The sequence below is a fragment of the Thermobia domestica genome, chromosome 18 (assembly GCF_964235325.1).
Source record: "Thermobia domestica chromosome 18, izTheDome1.hap1.1, whole genome shotgun sequence".
Lineage (NCBI taxonomy): Eukaryota > Metazoa > Arthropoda > Insecta > Zygentoma > Lepismatidae > Thermobia > Thermobia domestica.
The window spans coordinates 144,113,165-144,130,191 of record NC_137471.1 but is presented as its reverse complement, the minus strand read 5'-3'; the positions used below and the strand labels follow the sequence as shown (position 1 = coordinate 144,130,191).

Below are 17,027 nucleotides of genomic sequence, written 5' to 3'. Positions count from 1 at the left end.
CAAGCTACGTGGAGTGGCATAGGAAACTCCAATGCTCCGCAGCTAGTAGTGAGGGGCTTAAATCACAGAGCCCCGAAACAGGCTAAGCAACTGAGGTTGGGATCCTAACAGAGCTCTGAGCAAGCTACGTGGAGTGGCATAGGGAACTTCAATGCTCCGCAGCTAGTAGTGAGGGGCTTAAATCACAGAGCCCCGAAACAGGCTAAGCAACTGAGATTGGGATCCTAACAGAGCTCTGAGCAAGCTACGTGGAGTGGCATAGGGAACTCCAATGCTCCGCAGCTAGTAGTGAGGGGCTTAAATCACAGAGCCCCGAAGCAGGCTAAGCAACTGAGGTTGGGATCCTAACAGAGCTCTGAGCAAGCTACGTGGAGTGACATAGGAAACTCCAATGCTCCGCACAGCTAGCAGCGAGGGGCTTAAATCACAGAGCCCCGAAGCAGGCTAAGCAACTAAGGTTGGGATTCTAACAGCTCCGAGCAAGCTACGTGGAGTGGCATAGGAAACTCCAATGCTCCGCAGCTAGCAATGAGGGGGTTAAATCACAGAGCCCCGAAACAGGCTAAGGAACTGAGGTTGGGATCCTAACAGAGCTCCTGGCAAGCTACGTGGAGTGGCATAGGAAACTCCAATGCTCCGCACAGCTAGCAGCGAGGGGCTTAAATCACAGAGCCCCGAAGCAGGCTAAGCAACTAAGGTTGGGATTCTAACAGCTCCGAGCAAGCTACGTGGAGTGGCATAGGAAACTCCAATGCTCCGCAGCTAGTAGTGAGGGGCTTAAATCACAGAGCCCCGAAACAGGCTAAGCAACTGAGGTTGGGATCCTAACAGAGCTCTGAGCAAGCTACGTGGAGTGGCATAGGGAACTTCAATGCTCCGCAGCTAGTAGTGAGGGGCTTAAATCACAGAGCCCCGAAGCAGGCTAAGCAACTGAGGTTGGGATCCTAACAGAGCTCTGAGCAAGCTACGTGGAGTGGCATAGGAAACTCCAATGCTCCGCAGCTAGTAGTGAGGGGCTTAAATCACAGAGCCCCGAAGCAGGCTAAGCAACTGAGTTTGGGATCCTAACAGAGCTCTGAGCAAGCTACGTGGAGTGACATAGGAAACTCCAATGCTCCGCACAGCTAGCAGCGAGGGGCTTAAATCACAGAGCCCCGAAGCAGGCTAAGCAACTAAGGTTGGGATTCTAACAGCTCCGAGCAAGCTACGTGGAGTGGCATAGGAAACTCCAATGCTCCGCAGCTAGCAATGAGGGGGTTAAATCACAGAGCCCCGAAACAGGCTAAGGAACTGAGGTTGGGATCCTAACAGAGCTCCTGGCAAGCTACGTGGAGTGGCATAGGAAACTCCAATGCTCCGCACAGCTAGCAGCGAGGGGCTTAAATCACAGAGCCCCGAAACAGGCTAAGCAACTAAGGTTGGGATTCTAACAGCTCCGAGCAAGCTACGTGGAGTGGCATAGGAAACTCCAATGCTCCGCAGCTAGCAATAAGGGGGTTAAATCACAGAGCCCCGAAACAGGCTAAGGAACTGAGGTTGGGATCCTAACAGAGCTCCTGGCAAGCTACGTGGAGTGGCAGAGGAAACTCCAATGCTCCGCAGCTAGCAGTGAGGGGGTTAAATCACAGAGCCCCGAAGCAGGCTAAGCAACTGAGGTTGGGATCCTAACAGAGCTCCGAGCAAGCTACGTGGAGTGGCATAGGAAACTCCAATGCTCCGCAGCTAGCAGTAAGAGGGTTAAATCACAGAGCCCCGAAGCAGGCTAAGCAACTGAGTTTGGGATCCTAACAGAGCTCCGAGCAAGCTAAGCCAGATGGAATGGAAGCCTAGTCCTGCAGCAGAAGATTAGAGGCTATGAAGTTGGATTACTCCTAGAGCTCTAGGCAAGCTACGTGGAGTGGCATAGGAAATTCTAATGCTCCGCAGCTAGCAGTAAGAGGGTTAAATGACAGAGCCCCGAAGCAGGCTAAGCAACTGAGTTTGGGATCCTAACAGAGCTCCGAGCAAGCTAAGCCAGATGGAATGGAAGCCTAGTCCTGCAGCAGCAGATTAGAGGCTATGAGGTTGGATTACTCCTAGAGCTCCAGGCAAGCTAGAGGAGGATAGACCAATCGAAGACTGGTGACTGTCCGTCGAATCCTCTTCCTTATATAGGCGCTCCGAGCGGCGGTGGCGCTGCTGTTCCCATGTCATGTGACTTGTATGTGGTGCTGGTGGTTGTAGTAATCCAATGTGAAGTGTAGTACTCCAACGTAAATATATGTGGGTTGCCGTAAATACAAACAGGAGCACGCGTGGCTGTTTACAAACTCTAACACGTGGTACATTACAATATTGTTTAAATGCAAGGAGTTTGCTACGTTTATTTTACTTTGTATTTAATTTTTTTGTTCGGCTGTGACAGGTCTAATAGAAAAATATTTTTGTTTCAGGAGACAAAGTATTTTTTGAGATGACGAGCGACAGGAAGAACGTGGCCAAAGTGTGGGTCGGACAGAAAGAGCTCACAGATAGAAACTTACAGACTTTGGGATTTTTTAAACTTGTTAGATCCTGGTGTGAAAAGAGAAATGTTGAACAACAAATATTGGCTAAGCTGGTACGCATGGCTTCTACAAATCATTCATGGTTTTCATTGCTTTTTTTTTTTTTTTTTTTTAATAATTTGTGAGATTACTTATATGATACACACAAATAAACCAGAACTATGAGTAAGTGCTTGTGTTCATACTTTAGCAGACAGAAAAGGAAAAATAAATTTGGATAATCTTTGATATCATCAGATCAGGTACCGTGTTTCAAATGAATAAGAGCCTAATCTGATGTCTCTCAATTATCTACTCTTTATTTTTATATTTCTCTCTTCGCTATTCCTGGTTCACGAAGTCGGCGAAAGTTTGCTCATTGCTACTTTTATTTGTGTGTTTCTAAGATGTTCATATTTAATTGCTAGTAAGTAATTTATTTTAACCTCTTCACGGATATGGCATCAAATGATATTTGTCAGGAAAATAATCCGATTTTTTTTTTTTTTTTTTTTTTTTTTTTTTTCACGAAGAAGAGTGCGATCTGAAGGTAAGTAAAAATAATATTCTGAAGCACTTGTTTTTACTTACCTTCAGTTCGCACTCTTCTTCGTGAAAAAAAAATCGGATTATTTTCCCGATAAAAATGCGGCATCATTTGATGCCATATCCCTAAAGAGGTTAATTCCCGTTTCAGAATTTAGAGATATGTATTCCATGTATACATATAAAAGATAAAGCGATTCGGGATTTTTAAATATACAGTTTAGCAGTGTCATGTTTGCTTTGTAAATTGTTTCAAGTATTGTACCTGATTGGAAGAGCCAGTTTTAAAAGTTTTATGTCATTGCCTATGGGTGGTGGCCTGCACAGCTGCCTTTCTTACAGGAAAACAAGACGGTGCAGGCAGAGGAGGTGTTTGATATAATGAGATTCTACTGGACATTTTTTGTTACTGGTGGAGGAACTGGTTTGTACAAGTGTCCGAAAGGATCCACTAAATTCCTTAAACATCTGTATCAATTGTGCAAATTCTTTAAGGAGGCGTGTTGGCTATGGAGAATGGAAAGTACTAGGAGACCCCGTGTATCCGAGTAGAAGGTTAATCACATCAGAAATTATATCTAAGGGGACTGCGGTAGCTCAAACGCTCACTCCTAGTGCGTGGGGTAGCCGGTTCGATCCCACGTTCTGCCAAGGGAACTTTGTAGTGGACAAAGACGTTGTGAGTAGAGAGTTTCCTCGCGTTTCCCCCTTTTTGCCATCTCCATCATTCCACAGTTGTCATTCATCTCGTTATCTCCGTCTCTCCTTCCTCGGTGCAGAATCATGGAAACAAAAAAAAAAAAAAAGTTTCTAATACCAACACAGGTTGTACTATAGTGTACTTTCCAATAAAACTCTAAAATACGGATTTTTGTTGTTGGTATTAAATGAAAACTTAAGAAAAAATTCTGAATAAAGTAACAAAAAAACCTCAAACAATATTGAAAGTTAACTCTAGTTAAGCAGTGTGTCCTACATATTTCGAGGGTTAAATTCTCTTTTCTAATCTTATCTCGCTAACTGTTTATCAACTAGATTTCTAGTCACGATTTTAGGTGAGATAGAAGGACATGGTTTCGGTTCTGACGGTGTAAGTAACTGAAGAAAAATAAACAGTTTCGCGTCCCGTCTTCAGTTTAAAAAAGTCGGGACTTGGACTAAAAGGAAAGGACTGTCCTGACTAAATCGGGGCGTCTGATAGCGTCAACCATGATTGTATTGAGATAACTTGACTCCGTCAAGGTGAGTGTGTGAAACTGGCGACTTCTTATATTCTTCTATTTTAATGCATTGTTCTTGGATCAGTTCATAATGTAAACCAGTGATCACCAAACCGTCGATCGCAAGCTACTAGTATCTCGTGGAAACATTTTCGATAGATCACGTTAGCACTCCGGTTGGCTAACCTTGACTCCTCCACTGAGCTGACGCTAACGACAGGGGGCGCTGACGACAACAACTGCTTGTTTCTTCTGCGGAACTTCCATTGTCAGCCTAATCTCAGAGTTGATTATATACGCGTGGGGTTGTGCACATTATGTTTTTCATGTGTATATTAGGCATTTGCTAACTTGGATGTGTGATTTCACGTTTACTAGAAATGTAAGTTTATAGGCAATAAACAAATGTCAGATTTTTTTTTTTTTTTTTGAGTTGGTGGTTCTTTTGGTTGGTAGCTCACAGTAGGATTTAAAAACGATAGAGTAGCTCAGAAACTTCATTAGTTGGGCGACCAATGATGTAAACTGTTGGAAAAACAAGCAATCAGAGATAGCCAGAATAAAATATCACCAACATCATTGGATGTGGATCGCCTCCAGAGCGATCGAAAAATTCTTGTTATTAACATTTTAGTAACACTATTATCAAAATGTTACTGGAAAAAGTAACAATGTTGATGGCAAATGTTACTAATATATGCTAATAACAAGACTAATTTTAACATTAGAAGGGGGGCGCAGTGTCTCAGTGGTAGAGCGTTCACCTCCGGTACTTGGGGTCCCTGGTTTGATCCCAGCTCGCTCCGTGTGGACTTTGTGGTGGACAAACATCGTGCTCGTGGGTTTTCTCGAGGTTCTCCCGTTTCCTCCCACTTTCTTCCTTCCGCCATTTCACTCATCTCTCATCATCACCGTCTCCTTTAGCCTAACCGGCATAACCGTGGGACGTAAAGATTTCATTTCATTTTTAACATTAGAAAAAGAATCGATGTTGATGAATTTAAAATTTTGTTAGAAACATTGTTAATCAGTCTTTAGAAATAGGGTATAATTTATGCGTAGCTGCTACAAAACATAGTTTTCTATAAGATAACAGGAGTCTTCAAGATTTTATGTTAGAGGAATAAGAGGAAATAAAGTTAGGAAGCCAAATATTAGAAATTAGTTTATTAATTAAAAATAAAAATTAAATACGACGATGGGTATTCTGTTTTGGAGAATTAGTGAAATGTGTTTTATCGTGAAATTAATATCTCAAATATTTTAATTGTGTGTTTATATATTTTGGTCTGTTCAGTTTGATAAAGTTCTTGAAATCCAGTCGATGCGTCTGAAATCCACTTCGTCGTCAACAACTCAACTTCAAGAGTCAGATTTATCGATGACAGCTGTAGGAACTGGGGTATCGCAATCGTCAGAGTCCGAGGATGGATCCAGCTACTTGAAGCAGCAAGTATGTTTGAGTCCTTCAATGAGCACTGACGATATGCCAGTTACTCTAAAGGAATCTTCAACACAAGTAGGTAAGTGCCTCAAAGCCGCCTTTGTCCTCACATATTGATGAGAATTATCTTACACTCAAAATATCTGTGTGACAATTATAAAATCAGGAAGATAGTATTTTCCACATGTTAATTATCTATCTATCCGTATTCAATATGTGTAGGCTCCGAAAGACATTATTACTAGATTTTGGGTAATATTTATAGGTCGAAAAATTCCTCCTTTTGGGGTTACAAGGAGCGTCCAGCATTCTGCTGTTTAAACTATTGGAGCTAGCTGAAACCATTCTAGAAATTATGGTTGGACTAGTACAAATTCTTATTGTATTTGAAAAATCAGAGAAATAGCCAATTTTATATTGCACGATGTCCTTTGGAAATGCAAATATGATGATATGCAAAGTGTAAAAATTGCACGACTCGATTACGATTTGAACAGTCTCTCCTGCTTACTATGTCAATGCGTTAACCACTATGCTGCCCAATCCGCTACCTGAATTCAATCGTTAGAGGTGTTCCGTAATGCAGACATTGAATTGTCTATCACAACAAAAGTTGTGGTACAGCCCATGTGGTCTGAGTGGCTTAGCACGGACTTCAAGAGTGGTAGAATCTATGGATGTTCAAGGAGTGGACTGAATTGGGTAGTAACGAAACATTGGCATGGTAAGCTGGAGACCAGGTTTTCAATGTCCGTTCAATATATATATGTCCGGCAAAGTAAACCGGAAACCCGTGTTCGATCTGTAGCCCAACGGCACACTTTATTTCTTCATTTCATTGGAAATCGAAGTTCATTCGCACATTAAGATACAAGTTATGATTAGTTCTCTGGTTTGGAGAGTAACATTCCTATTTAGCACCGAGGCTATTTTGGAAAGGGTCTTGAAACTACAGCTTAATGTGGGATTCGAAACTCTGAGCTTACACCGTAACTCCGATCGGGGTCTGCCGTGCCAAAGGCGCAATAAACTAGCTAGGCTTATAGCTTTGTAACATTTAGCGCAGAATGATTATTATTTAAGAGTTCTGAGAACTGACTATTACATTAACTCTCGCAAATACGTATTATATTTCGAATTTATTGTACTGACAAGAAACGGACCTGAACGTGTCATCTGGACATCCGAATCAAACCTAGTCTATTCGGTAAACATAACAAAGATATGTTCATGCACAGAAAGTTAGGTGCCATGGACAACGGAGTAAATCCTTGAGACCCATTAACCCTGTTAGTGTAAAGAAAATCATAGACTCGCAGTGAATACCTATTGTATCAACACTGTTTATTGAAAAGCCATGATTCATAGTTCATTTTCTTCAGCATGAAACATGCTTTCCAGAGGTGCTATGAATTGAAGCCCCTAACATACTTAAACAGGAGAAACTGGGAGAATGTCGGCAAAATTCCTTCCAAAAATCCCTTCCATCAACTTTGGACCCCTCTGGAGTGGTCCCCGGTAAAAGCACACAATCCAAATGTATCTCGTAAAGTACTATAGGAGATAAGAAATGATTGTACCAAATTTTGTATTGATAGACGGATTAGATATGAGAGAAAAGCTTCTATTCCAATACACGCTTTCCCCTCATACCTACTCTATCTATCAATACAAAACTTGATACACTCATTTCTTATTCACCATAGTATTTTTGGAGATACATTTGGATTGTTTGCTTTTACCCGGGGCCACACCAGAGGGGTCCAAAGTTGATGGGAGGGATTTCTGAAAGGAATTTTCACGACATTCTTCCAATTTTCCCTGTTATAGTACGTTATTGGCTCCAATACATAGCACCTCTGGAAGTTTGTTTCATGCTAAAGAGAGTGAATCATAAACCACGACTTTCCAATGAATAGTGTTGATGCAACGGTACGTGACGTTTGGGCGCCGCCGTTTGGGCGCGGACGTTTGGGCCCCGCCGTTTGAGCACTGGACGTTTGGGCGCGAAGCCATTTGGGCGCCAGACGTTTGGGCGCGAGTTAAATTAAAAAGTCATTATGTTAGGCGCTGAGTACTAAGTTCCAATCAAGATATCACAAGGTGTCTACTGTAGTGGAAGTCCTTGAATTATACTGGATTTTGTTTTACATACTAGAAATACTGGAATTTCAAAATTCTAAAAACTGAATTAACAATTAAATTTTGTAAATTTAAGTTTCAGCCAAAGTTAAATGTGCTTTTTATTTGATAACTTTCCAAGCCAAAGGTAAGTAGACCAGACTAGATATGATTGACTGCATTACATACATAGCGAACCTATTCCATTAAAAAACTTAAAGCAGGACTTCTACTGTAGTTATGCAATAAGTGTGAATGTCAAACACATTTCTAGTGGCTAAATGACCAATACATGTACACTTAACAATATTTTTCACTTTGAAATAGTTCTTTTTTTTTTTGCTTTTGCCACTTTCTTTAATGCAGATTAAATGCTTACAATGGGACGAAAAAAAAAAGTGTGTTAAGTTTTGATTTTTATATTGGAATATTAATTTTAAAAAAGTGATACCAGAAATACGGCATACTGCAGTTCCTAAACTCAATATCTTAGACACCCTGTATTAACATCTTTCCCTCAACTCGATTAGGATTTAGGATTTTTAGATTTCTGGGCTCTCGGCATCTAAGGCCATTTAATCCGTCACGTTTGAGGGAGCACACTATCCGGGGAAAGGGAAGGAAAGAAGCGGCCTGGATCTATAAATTAGATACCACCCCGGCATTATTAACAGTTCGTCTGATTCCTTCATTTTCTAGCTTTCTTATATAATACAAAAATTAGATCATTAGATCAGAAGTACAAGAATAGTGAACAAGCGAAAAATCAGTCCATGACGAGGCTAGGCAACAAATACCACAAACGCATTAAACTATTTAATTTAGAAAATATACAGAAAAATGAGGTGAGATAAAAACAAAAGTGTAGGAAATGTATATATCTTGATTCGCGCTTGTGTCTATAGCTTACTTTATATGTCGTAAATTGTGATTTTTACTATGCATCTCGCGCCCAAACGTCTGGAGCCTAAACGGCTTTGCGCCCAAACGTCCGGCGCCCAAACGGCAGCGCCGAAACGTCCGCGCCCAAATGGTGGCGCCCAAACGTCCTGTCCCGTGATGCAATAGGTATATTACTACGACTCTACGATTTTCTTTATACCAACAGGGTTAATGGGCCCCCAGTACTAACTCCGTTGTCCATGGCACCTAACTTTTTGTGCATGAACATATTTTTGTTATTAACAAAAAATTAGGTACTTACCAATGAATCCTCCCTTGAAAAATTTAAAGGTTTTGACGTTTCGAAACTCGCAGCTGGTTCCTTCCTCAGTGGCAAGGTAAAAAGGATTAAAACGGAAAGGAGGAAAAAGGAATACATACCACTATACCAGGAATACATACCTCTTTATAAAAGTAACGTACAAAAAAGATCCTGAAATGAACAGAGCAGAGTGAAAAGAATGAACTGAATAAAAAGGAACGCGGTGGGCTATGTTAGGCCACTGTTGGCAGATCCAAAGTATGCATCAAAGGTAGGTACCCAAGTTCGATCAATGTTGCCAGTATCAAGGTTCAATGCAGGTTTGTATTTATGAGTAAAGAACGATTCTTTATTTTTTTTTTTTTTTTAACCTGTTTTGTATTATGTGAATGTTGTTTTAGATTTAGCGCTAAATCCGACATGCCTTCTTCTTATGACTTTTTTTTTCTAACATGTTCCTTCACACGCGTGTTAATATTACGTTTAGTTTGGCCAGTGTATGAGGAATCACATTCGCAATGGACGTGGCAAATACCTGCCTTATTTAATGGATCCACAAAATAGCTTTTAAATCCAGTGAGATGTTTTTGTAAACTTTTGGGGGGAATACTTGAAACAGATATGTTATGCTTTGAAAGAATACGTTGAATTTTTGTTGAAAGTTGTGGAAAATAAGGAATTCCAATCCAAGTTTTTGCTTCTTTGGAAGTTACTGTTTTGGGGACTTGCAGCGATCTACGTGTTTGATTACACCATTTTTGTAAAATACACAGCTTATGACTGTTTTCTTGTCCTATTTTATATAGAAACTGTATTTCTTCATTGAGATCTTTTTGACGGTCACAAATTAATAATGCTTTACGAAAGAAGTTCTTCCAAATATTGGTCTTGTACATTGGCGGATGAGCTGACTGTTAATGTATGTAAGTAGTGCCTGCATTGGGTTTTTGGATTGGATTGGAACGTGATGCAGTACAATTTATCAAATACAACTTTTGTTCGTTATAGTTGTTCTCGGGCATTTACCGAGGTGAATTCTACGTCATACAACGTTTCGAGAACCTACAATATTGTTCTTGCCTTCAGGGTGATGTATGAGACAAGCCTTTATGTGTAGGTGTTGGCAGGAAAGGAGCGGAGTTTGATTAGTCAATGACGACGTCCAATCAGTGTGAGTCCATGGACTCAATTATGGTTGGCTGGTTGACTGGGTTGCTTGACAAGCTCTGATTGATTGTTTTGTATATGTTTTCTTCCAATGAGGGAAATTCATGTTTGGCTGAGTTGAAGATTGGTATTCCTATTGAGTAAGGTTGCTGCCTTCTTCAAGTATTTCTATTGCCTTCTTCACTTTCCTTTCCCAATAGCTCGAACATTTTCCTATCAACGTTTTAGAGAAAGAGATGATATGTCCCTTAGTTATGCTGTGCTCTGCCAATCCTGAATTTTTCTGCTTGCTGTCGTTTGATGTACTTGGAATGTTCTTTTCATCGAATTCCAGTTGTACGTCCAGTCGGTCCAACATAAGCTTTTCCACATTCACGTGCAATACCGTACACTCTTGTTGTTCTAAGTCCTAAATCATCTTTTACTGAACGTAGCAAGGCCCTGAGTTTGGCAGAAAGTTTATAGATAGTTTCTATACCGTGTTTTCGAACGATTCTGCTAAAGTTTCCTGAAAGTTGGCCCGTGTACGAAAGAGAAGCAGTCAGACAATATTTCTTGTGAACATCATCCTGAAGACGAGAACGCTGTTGTCGGTTCTCGAAACGTTGGACGATGTAGAATTCATCTGGACGATCGCCCGAGAACAACTATTTATCACGATGCAAGAAAAGCTTTAATTCTTATTTCAGCTTTTGATGATCTAGAGCATGTTATACAATGTCCCCAATGCCTGCTGATATTTCCATGATGCAAAGTTTCAGCGCTTTTGTCTGTTTGTTTAAAAGTTACAGGGTCGTTTCGGGATAAATGGTGCATCCTGTATATGTATACTACGTTGGAATTCGTCCTAATTTCTATTCTTTTATTAATTTTTAGGAATTTTGTCTTTTAAACAACTACGTTTAAATCTATTTTCCTTCTTTTATAACCTTGATTGTGGCTACCACATACATATATATAGGGTGTTTCAAAACAACACCGACAATGTTTGGGAGGTGATTCCTGTCACCAAGATACGATTAAAAGTATAGAGCACCCTGGGTGCAGAAATACGTCATTTCGGAGTTAATAGGCTGCCGAAAACATGAAAAGATGAACTTTAAAGGTCCATAGCTCCAATGCTATGAGACCTACCTTAGTCGGGTCAAGATTTCACTTAGAAACTAGTATGTACCCTATCCAAATATCCATGTTTCAAAGTCCTACGGTAGATCCGTAACAATTTTTATAGAGGTAGTTGGTGAGTAATTCAAATCATATGCCCGTAGCCAAACTCCCTCCATAAAAATTGTTGCAACGGTAGGTCTCATTGTATTGGAGCTATGCATATTCAAAGTTCATGTTTTCGGCAGTCTGTAACTCCGTAAGGAAGCATTTCTGCACCCAGGTTGGTCTGTACTTATTTTCTTATCTTGGTATCAGGAATCAGATCCCAAATTTGTTGTCGGTTCACTATTCCCGTATTCGAAACTACAGAGTAATACTAGCAGAATACCCCTTCTGCGTACGGGAAGATTGTTTCATTTTGGACATAAAGGGCACCAAACTATCGCCAATCAACTAAGGGACCCCAAAAAACTATGAATTCGAAACTAATATCGGTCATTTCCAGTTATTTTTACATGTCGCCATTTTCCCTCAAGAACACTAATGAAGGCTGAGTTTGGATTTAAACGGCATAGGAAGTGTCACTGTTCGTCTTAGTGACCCTGAAAACTATGGATTCGACACTAATATCAGTCATTTTCTATCATTTTTACATATCTCCCCCTCCCCTAAGTTGCACCTTCAAAGTGAAATGAAAACAACCATCCGAAAGCCTGAACCTCATCTATAGTGAAAATTTGATCGAGATCGATAGGGTGGTTCAAGAGTTATTAAGTAATGAACATAGTGACTTTCATTTATATATTTATAGATTCCTGCATTCTGCGGAATTTTCTGTATTATACTTTTATTTTATGTTATATTTTCCATTTGCATACTTTCAATCATAAATTTATATGCTATTCTTTTCTCCATAGATCGCTCTTTAGTCGACTTAACTGGACGGAAGATCCCTTGCTCCTCTGAAGGTAAGGGCGCTGATGATAATAGCAGCGGAAGTGAAAGCAAATCTTCTCTTAGTTCTGAGGTTCGTGGCAGTGGAAGTTGCGTCAGCGTCAACTTAATACCCGAAGTGTCCCCAGTAGTTCCTCCCAAATCAACTAAGGAGACTGATACGGAAAGTGCAAATAACTTGAACGTTGTTGATGTTTCTAAGACCTCTGTGAATGCTGTAGACGATATTTCACTTAAGTCAAGAGTAATGAAGCCTATAACAATAGATAGCAAAGAGACAGAAAGCTCTTCTATACTACAAGGAAAATTTATTTTTAGCACAAGAGACAGTTCATATGAGCAATCAAGTGACTCTTCATCATCAGAGAAAACCTCGTTTAGACAGGAATTTCTTACAGTGAAACATAAAGATTTAGTTTACGCTTTGGGAAAATTTCTTGTCCTCAATAATATTTTACAGAATAAGAAAGGAAGTCTTAGTGTTGCGCACAATTTTGTAATGTTTCTGCGAAAAGGTCCTAATGTGGACTCTGAGAGTTCGCCTAATAAAGCAGCAAGTAATATTGAAAACTGTGACATTTGCATGGCTTATGCGCGTGATGCAATGAGTCAGACGATACTAACAGGGGAGGTGCTAAGTCGTAAAGTGTATCATCAGGAAGATTTCAGGAAAGAGAAAGTGATACTTCCTAGTAAACGTAGTTCTTCGCTTGAGGAAAATTGTAATAATAAGTCATCAGAAAGGTCAACGGAGTCGCCGGTTTTACCTGCTGCTGTCGATCCTCATGGAAGCTCGTTCTCGAATCAAGAACTGATCCATTCTTACAACGCCGTTCTCCAGCCATCTGATACTGTTTGCGAACAGAGGTGCTGCAGTATTTCTCACAAGGGTAAGTTCATTATTCTATCTCAAGATAGTTTTACTAATCAGTTTAAGAATTAATGGGTCAGTAAGATTAGCGTAATTTCACTTTAAAATATCGTGTAATTAAGCTTTATTTCAGAACAACTGACGGCATTTTCTACTTTTTTATCTTTATTCAGAATAACTGCAAATTAATAAAAAATTAAGCTTTGAGAACGTAGCATCGACACTACCAGAAAATACAGGATAAGACCATTTTAATTTATTGATATATCTGAAAAACAGTATGACTTCATACAGCTCATAATAATTCCTCTTTAGTTTATTTACGAGGTGTGATCAAAAAATATGGTGAATAATTTTATTAGAAACAAAGTAATAAGCTTACATGGAATTTGATTTAATCTCTTTCAAATGTTGTCGTTTGCTAACAATGCACTTAACCCAACGTTAAATCCATGACTGGAAGCATTTCTGGACGCCTTCTTTTGGAACGATGTTCAGGTGCTCTTTTGTGGTACCCTTAGTATCAGGAATGATATGAAAAGATTTTCCTTTAAGCACCGTTTTAATTTTTATGAAGAGCCAAAAGTCGCATAGTGCTGCTGTATCTGGAGAGCACAACGAATGTGAACAGATAGCAATAGTTTTTCGGCAAAAAGTTCGCGAATCAAAAAGGTGTGACACGGCACGTTTCCGTGGTGAAGAAGGAAGCCATTTGTCTGTTTAGTTGGCAGTTAAAATGCTTTCCACGGATCCATACGATACGTTTAGTTCTTCGGAAAGCTCTCGGATAGCTATTCGCCTGTCGGAACAAATCATTTGTGCCATTTTATGCACGTTTTCTTGTTTTTGACGTCGAAGGACGTCTCTATCGTTGCTCATTTTCAGCCAACTCCTTGCCGCTTTTGAATCGCTCGTACCACTTGTAAACAGTCTTCAGTGCCACCGGTTCATCGCCATACACTGATTTTGACATTTTGTAAGCTGCTATGGCTTTTTTTTTTTTTTTTTTTCAGCTTAGAACATAACGTTGGCGCGCGACAGGTATTCTTATCAGGTTCTCACTCTTCTGCCTGTGGAAGCCAACTAACATGCCACGACTCGTTCAATTCGACATTGACTGAACCGAAGACTTAGGGTACCGGGCTTACTAGTTGAGGTAGATACAACATCGAGAGATGGCACTGTGCAACTACAGGGTGTCCAATATACAATGCAACCCGGAGTTTGGGATAGTTGAACTTTTGAACGTGAAGCAATACACAAATAATGGTAATACAAAAATGAAGCTTTGTTCATGCATATATTTTTAAACTAGAAAGCAGCGATTTAAGTATACTAGGAGCCGCACAATGTTGCTAGATGTAACCGAAGATGGATTTTTTTTTTTTTTTTCAAAACACGTAAATTGACTCAACTCATACGTATGGATGTTCGTTAATTTTCAGTTTGTTTAGTTAGAGTAGCTTGAAAACTATGGAACATAAAAAACAATTTTTCATTTACACCGATAACCAATCGGATGAGGTCTCTGTAAGGGGGAAATAGGGAACTCATAATTTTAATAAATTAACACTCTGAATTGGCAACACTGCTAATGTTTCAGTGCATCAAGAGGTGTGTTAGGGATCTGTCTACATTATGCAATTCCTAAAAACAATGAAAAAGAAACTTTGAAATTATCATGAAAAAACTTTTACTTACATGCATCCGGCAACACTGTTATTATCACGAAGTGAGTTATCAGCTCTACAGCAGATGCCGGAAATGCCCCCTGTTTCGATTCAAACACTGGTTCACACGTTTCACCATGTTGACAGCAACTTTACGAAGAGTAAGAGTGTTAATGTTCTCAACGGCATTGCGAATATTCGTTTCCAGGTCTTGTATAGTTCGAGGATTATTCTTGTATACCTCTTCCTTTAAGTAGCCCCATATAAATGAATAACAGTGTTGACGGGTGCATGTAAGTAAAAGTTTTTTCATGATAACTTCAAAGTTTCTTTTTCGTTGTTTTCAGGATTTGCGTAATGTAGACAGATCCTTAACACACCTTTTGATGCACTGAAACATCAGGGGTGTTGCCAGTTCAGAGTGATAATTTATGGAAACTACGATTTCCCTAGTTCCCCCTTACGGAGGCCGCATTCGATTAGTTATCGGTGGAAATGAAAAATTCTTATTTTCTCCTCCATAGTTTCCAAGATACTGCAACTAAACAAACTGAAAATTAACGACAGAACAGCCATACGTATGAGTTATGAGTCAGTTTACTTGTTTTGCAGAAAAATTGATTTACACCTTTGGTTACATCTGGCTACATTGTATAGTTCCTAGTGTACTTCAATCATTGCTTCCTAGTTTAAAAATATATGCATAAACAAAGTTTCATTTTTGTATTGCCATTATTTGTGTATCGCTTCAGGTTCAAAAGTTCCAAACTCCGGGTTGCATTGTATGTTGGACACCCTATTCATTCACCGCACTTCTTGATCACACCTTGTATTATATTTTTGATGACCCTTTAAATCTGATTTTTTAAATATTTCTCTAAATCAAGCATTTTATTTATGTATTTTAATAGAAGTTAAATACAGTATTCCATGATATGAGTCATATGTAAGCTCGAAAACAACAATTTCTTAGGCTAACACATTATGGAATAGCATATGTCGAGTCTGCGATGGACTCTGCCTACCATTCATTCTATGATTAATTATAGATTGGTTGGAGCTTATCCTTTCTCTTCAGCACCGAGGCTATATAAGACATGTTCTTACATTGGAACTTTGGAACTCTGTTGGTTTCGGAACCATAATAATGAATACAAGTATTTAGATTCTCCCATTAGGAATCGAACCTAAAGCTCAGTTAACCAAAGACACTCGTGGTAGCCATTAGCGGAGCGGGTAGGACACGATTTGTAATGGGTTAACACACTACGTTAGAACTAGAGATGGTTGTTTGATTCTCGGCTGGACACATAGTTACCTTATGAAAGTCCCCAATTCAATGTACAGATATTCCAATTCATACGTACTAAGAGACATTTTTACAATTAAAAGTTTGCTTATGGCAACTAAGAAAAGACCAGATACGTAGCAAAATCCAATGTGAAGAATTTAGTCTACCATTGATATATAGCGGGGTCGATTGTTGTGTTTGCGTTTTTAAGTTTTGTGGCTTTGTAATTTATATAATTGAGATGTTCAAGTGAGCAGTCTTGGACCGGAGAATTCTTCTTCCTTATGATTATTATAATTCATTTATTGCAATTTGAGAATTGCACAAAATATTTTTATATATTATATAGGGGACACGATGGCTGTGGTAGAGCACTTAGCTCTGGTGCGTGGTTCCCTGGTTCGATCCACACCCAAGTAAATTTGTGATAGACAACATTCTAGTCTGAGTTTTCTCGGGTCCTTCAGTTTCCTACCACATTCTCATTCCACCGATTCATCTATCATCATTCATTTGCATTAATCATCCGTTTTACTTAGCCTAACAGGCATAGTCACGGGACGTTAAGCTGAAACATTTCATTATACATATATAGTGCAAAACCAGTTGCCGAAACGTGCACAGTGCATGTATATTCCTAATTATGTTAAGTTCTCATTAAATATTGAATGAATTTTTAGACATTTTACGCCGCTCTGTGTATCTGAGGGTAATTTATTATTATTATTTATTTATTTATTTAAATCAGATTCACCAAGAGCTTTAGTAAGCTCTTAGAGCCGAAGTGAAGAGGTTAAGTTCCGGGCGGCATTACTTTCCGCGTTGCATACGTACGAATGCTTATCTACACAAATTAAGATGGTTCATAAGCTATTTGCTGAATCATCAACTTTATGCCAGCGGCAAT

At 39.5% G+C, this 17,027-nt stretch overlaps 1 protein-coding gene across 5 annotated transcripts in view; it reads left to right on the top strand.

Moving 5' to 3' along the window:
• The window catches only part of LOC145675705 (uncharacterized), a 110,771-nt gene that overhangs the window by 40,336 nt on the left and 53,408 nt on the right, over positions 1-17,027 (top strand). For all 5 annotated transcript variants that reach the window (XM_081746319.1, XM_081746318.1, XM_081746317.1 and 2 more), the window contains exons 3-5: positions 2,433-2,599; positions 5,589-5,814; positions 12,252-13,178. In XM_081746319.1, coding sequence (XP_081602445.1) covers positions 2,433-2,599; positions 5,589-5,814; positions 12,252-13,178 — 1,320 coding nt within the window. The remainder of the gene's footprint in view (positions 1-2,432; positions 2,600-5,588; positions 5,815-12,251; positions 13,179-17,027) is intronic.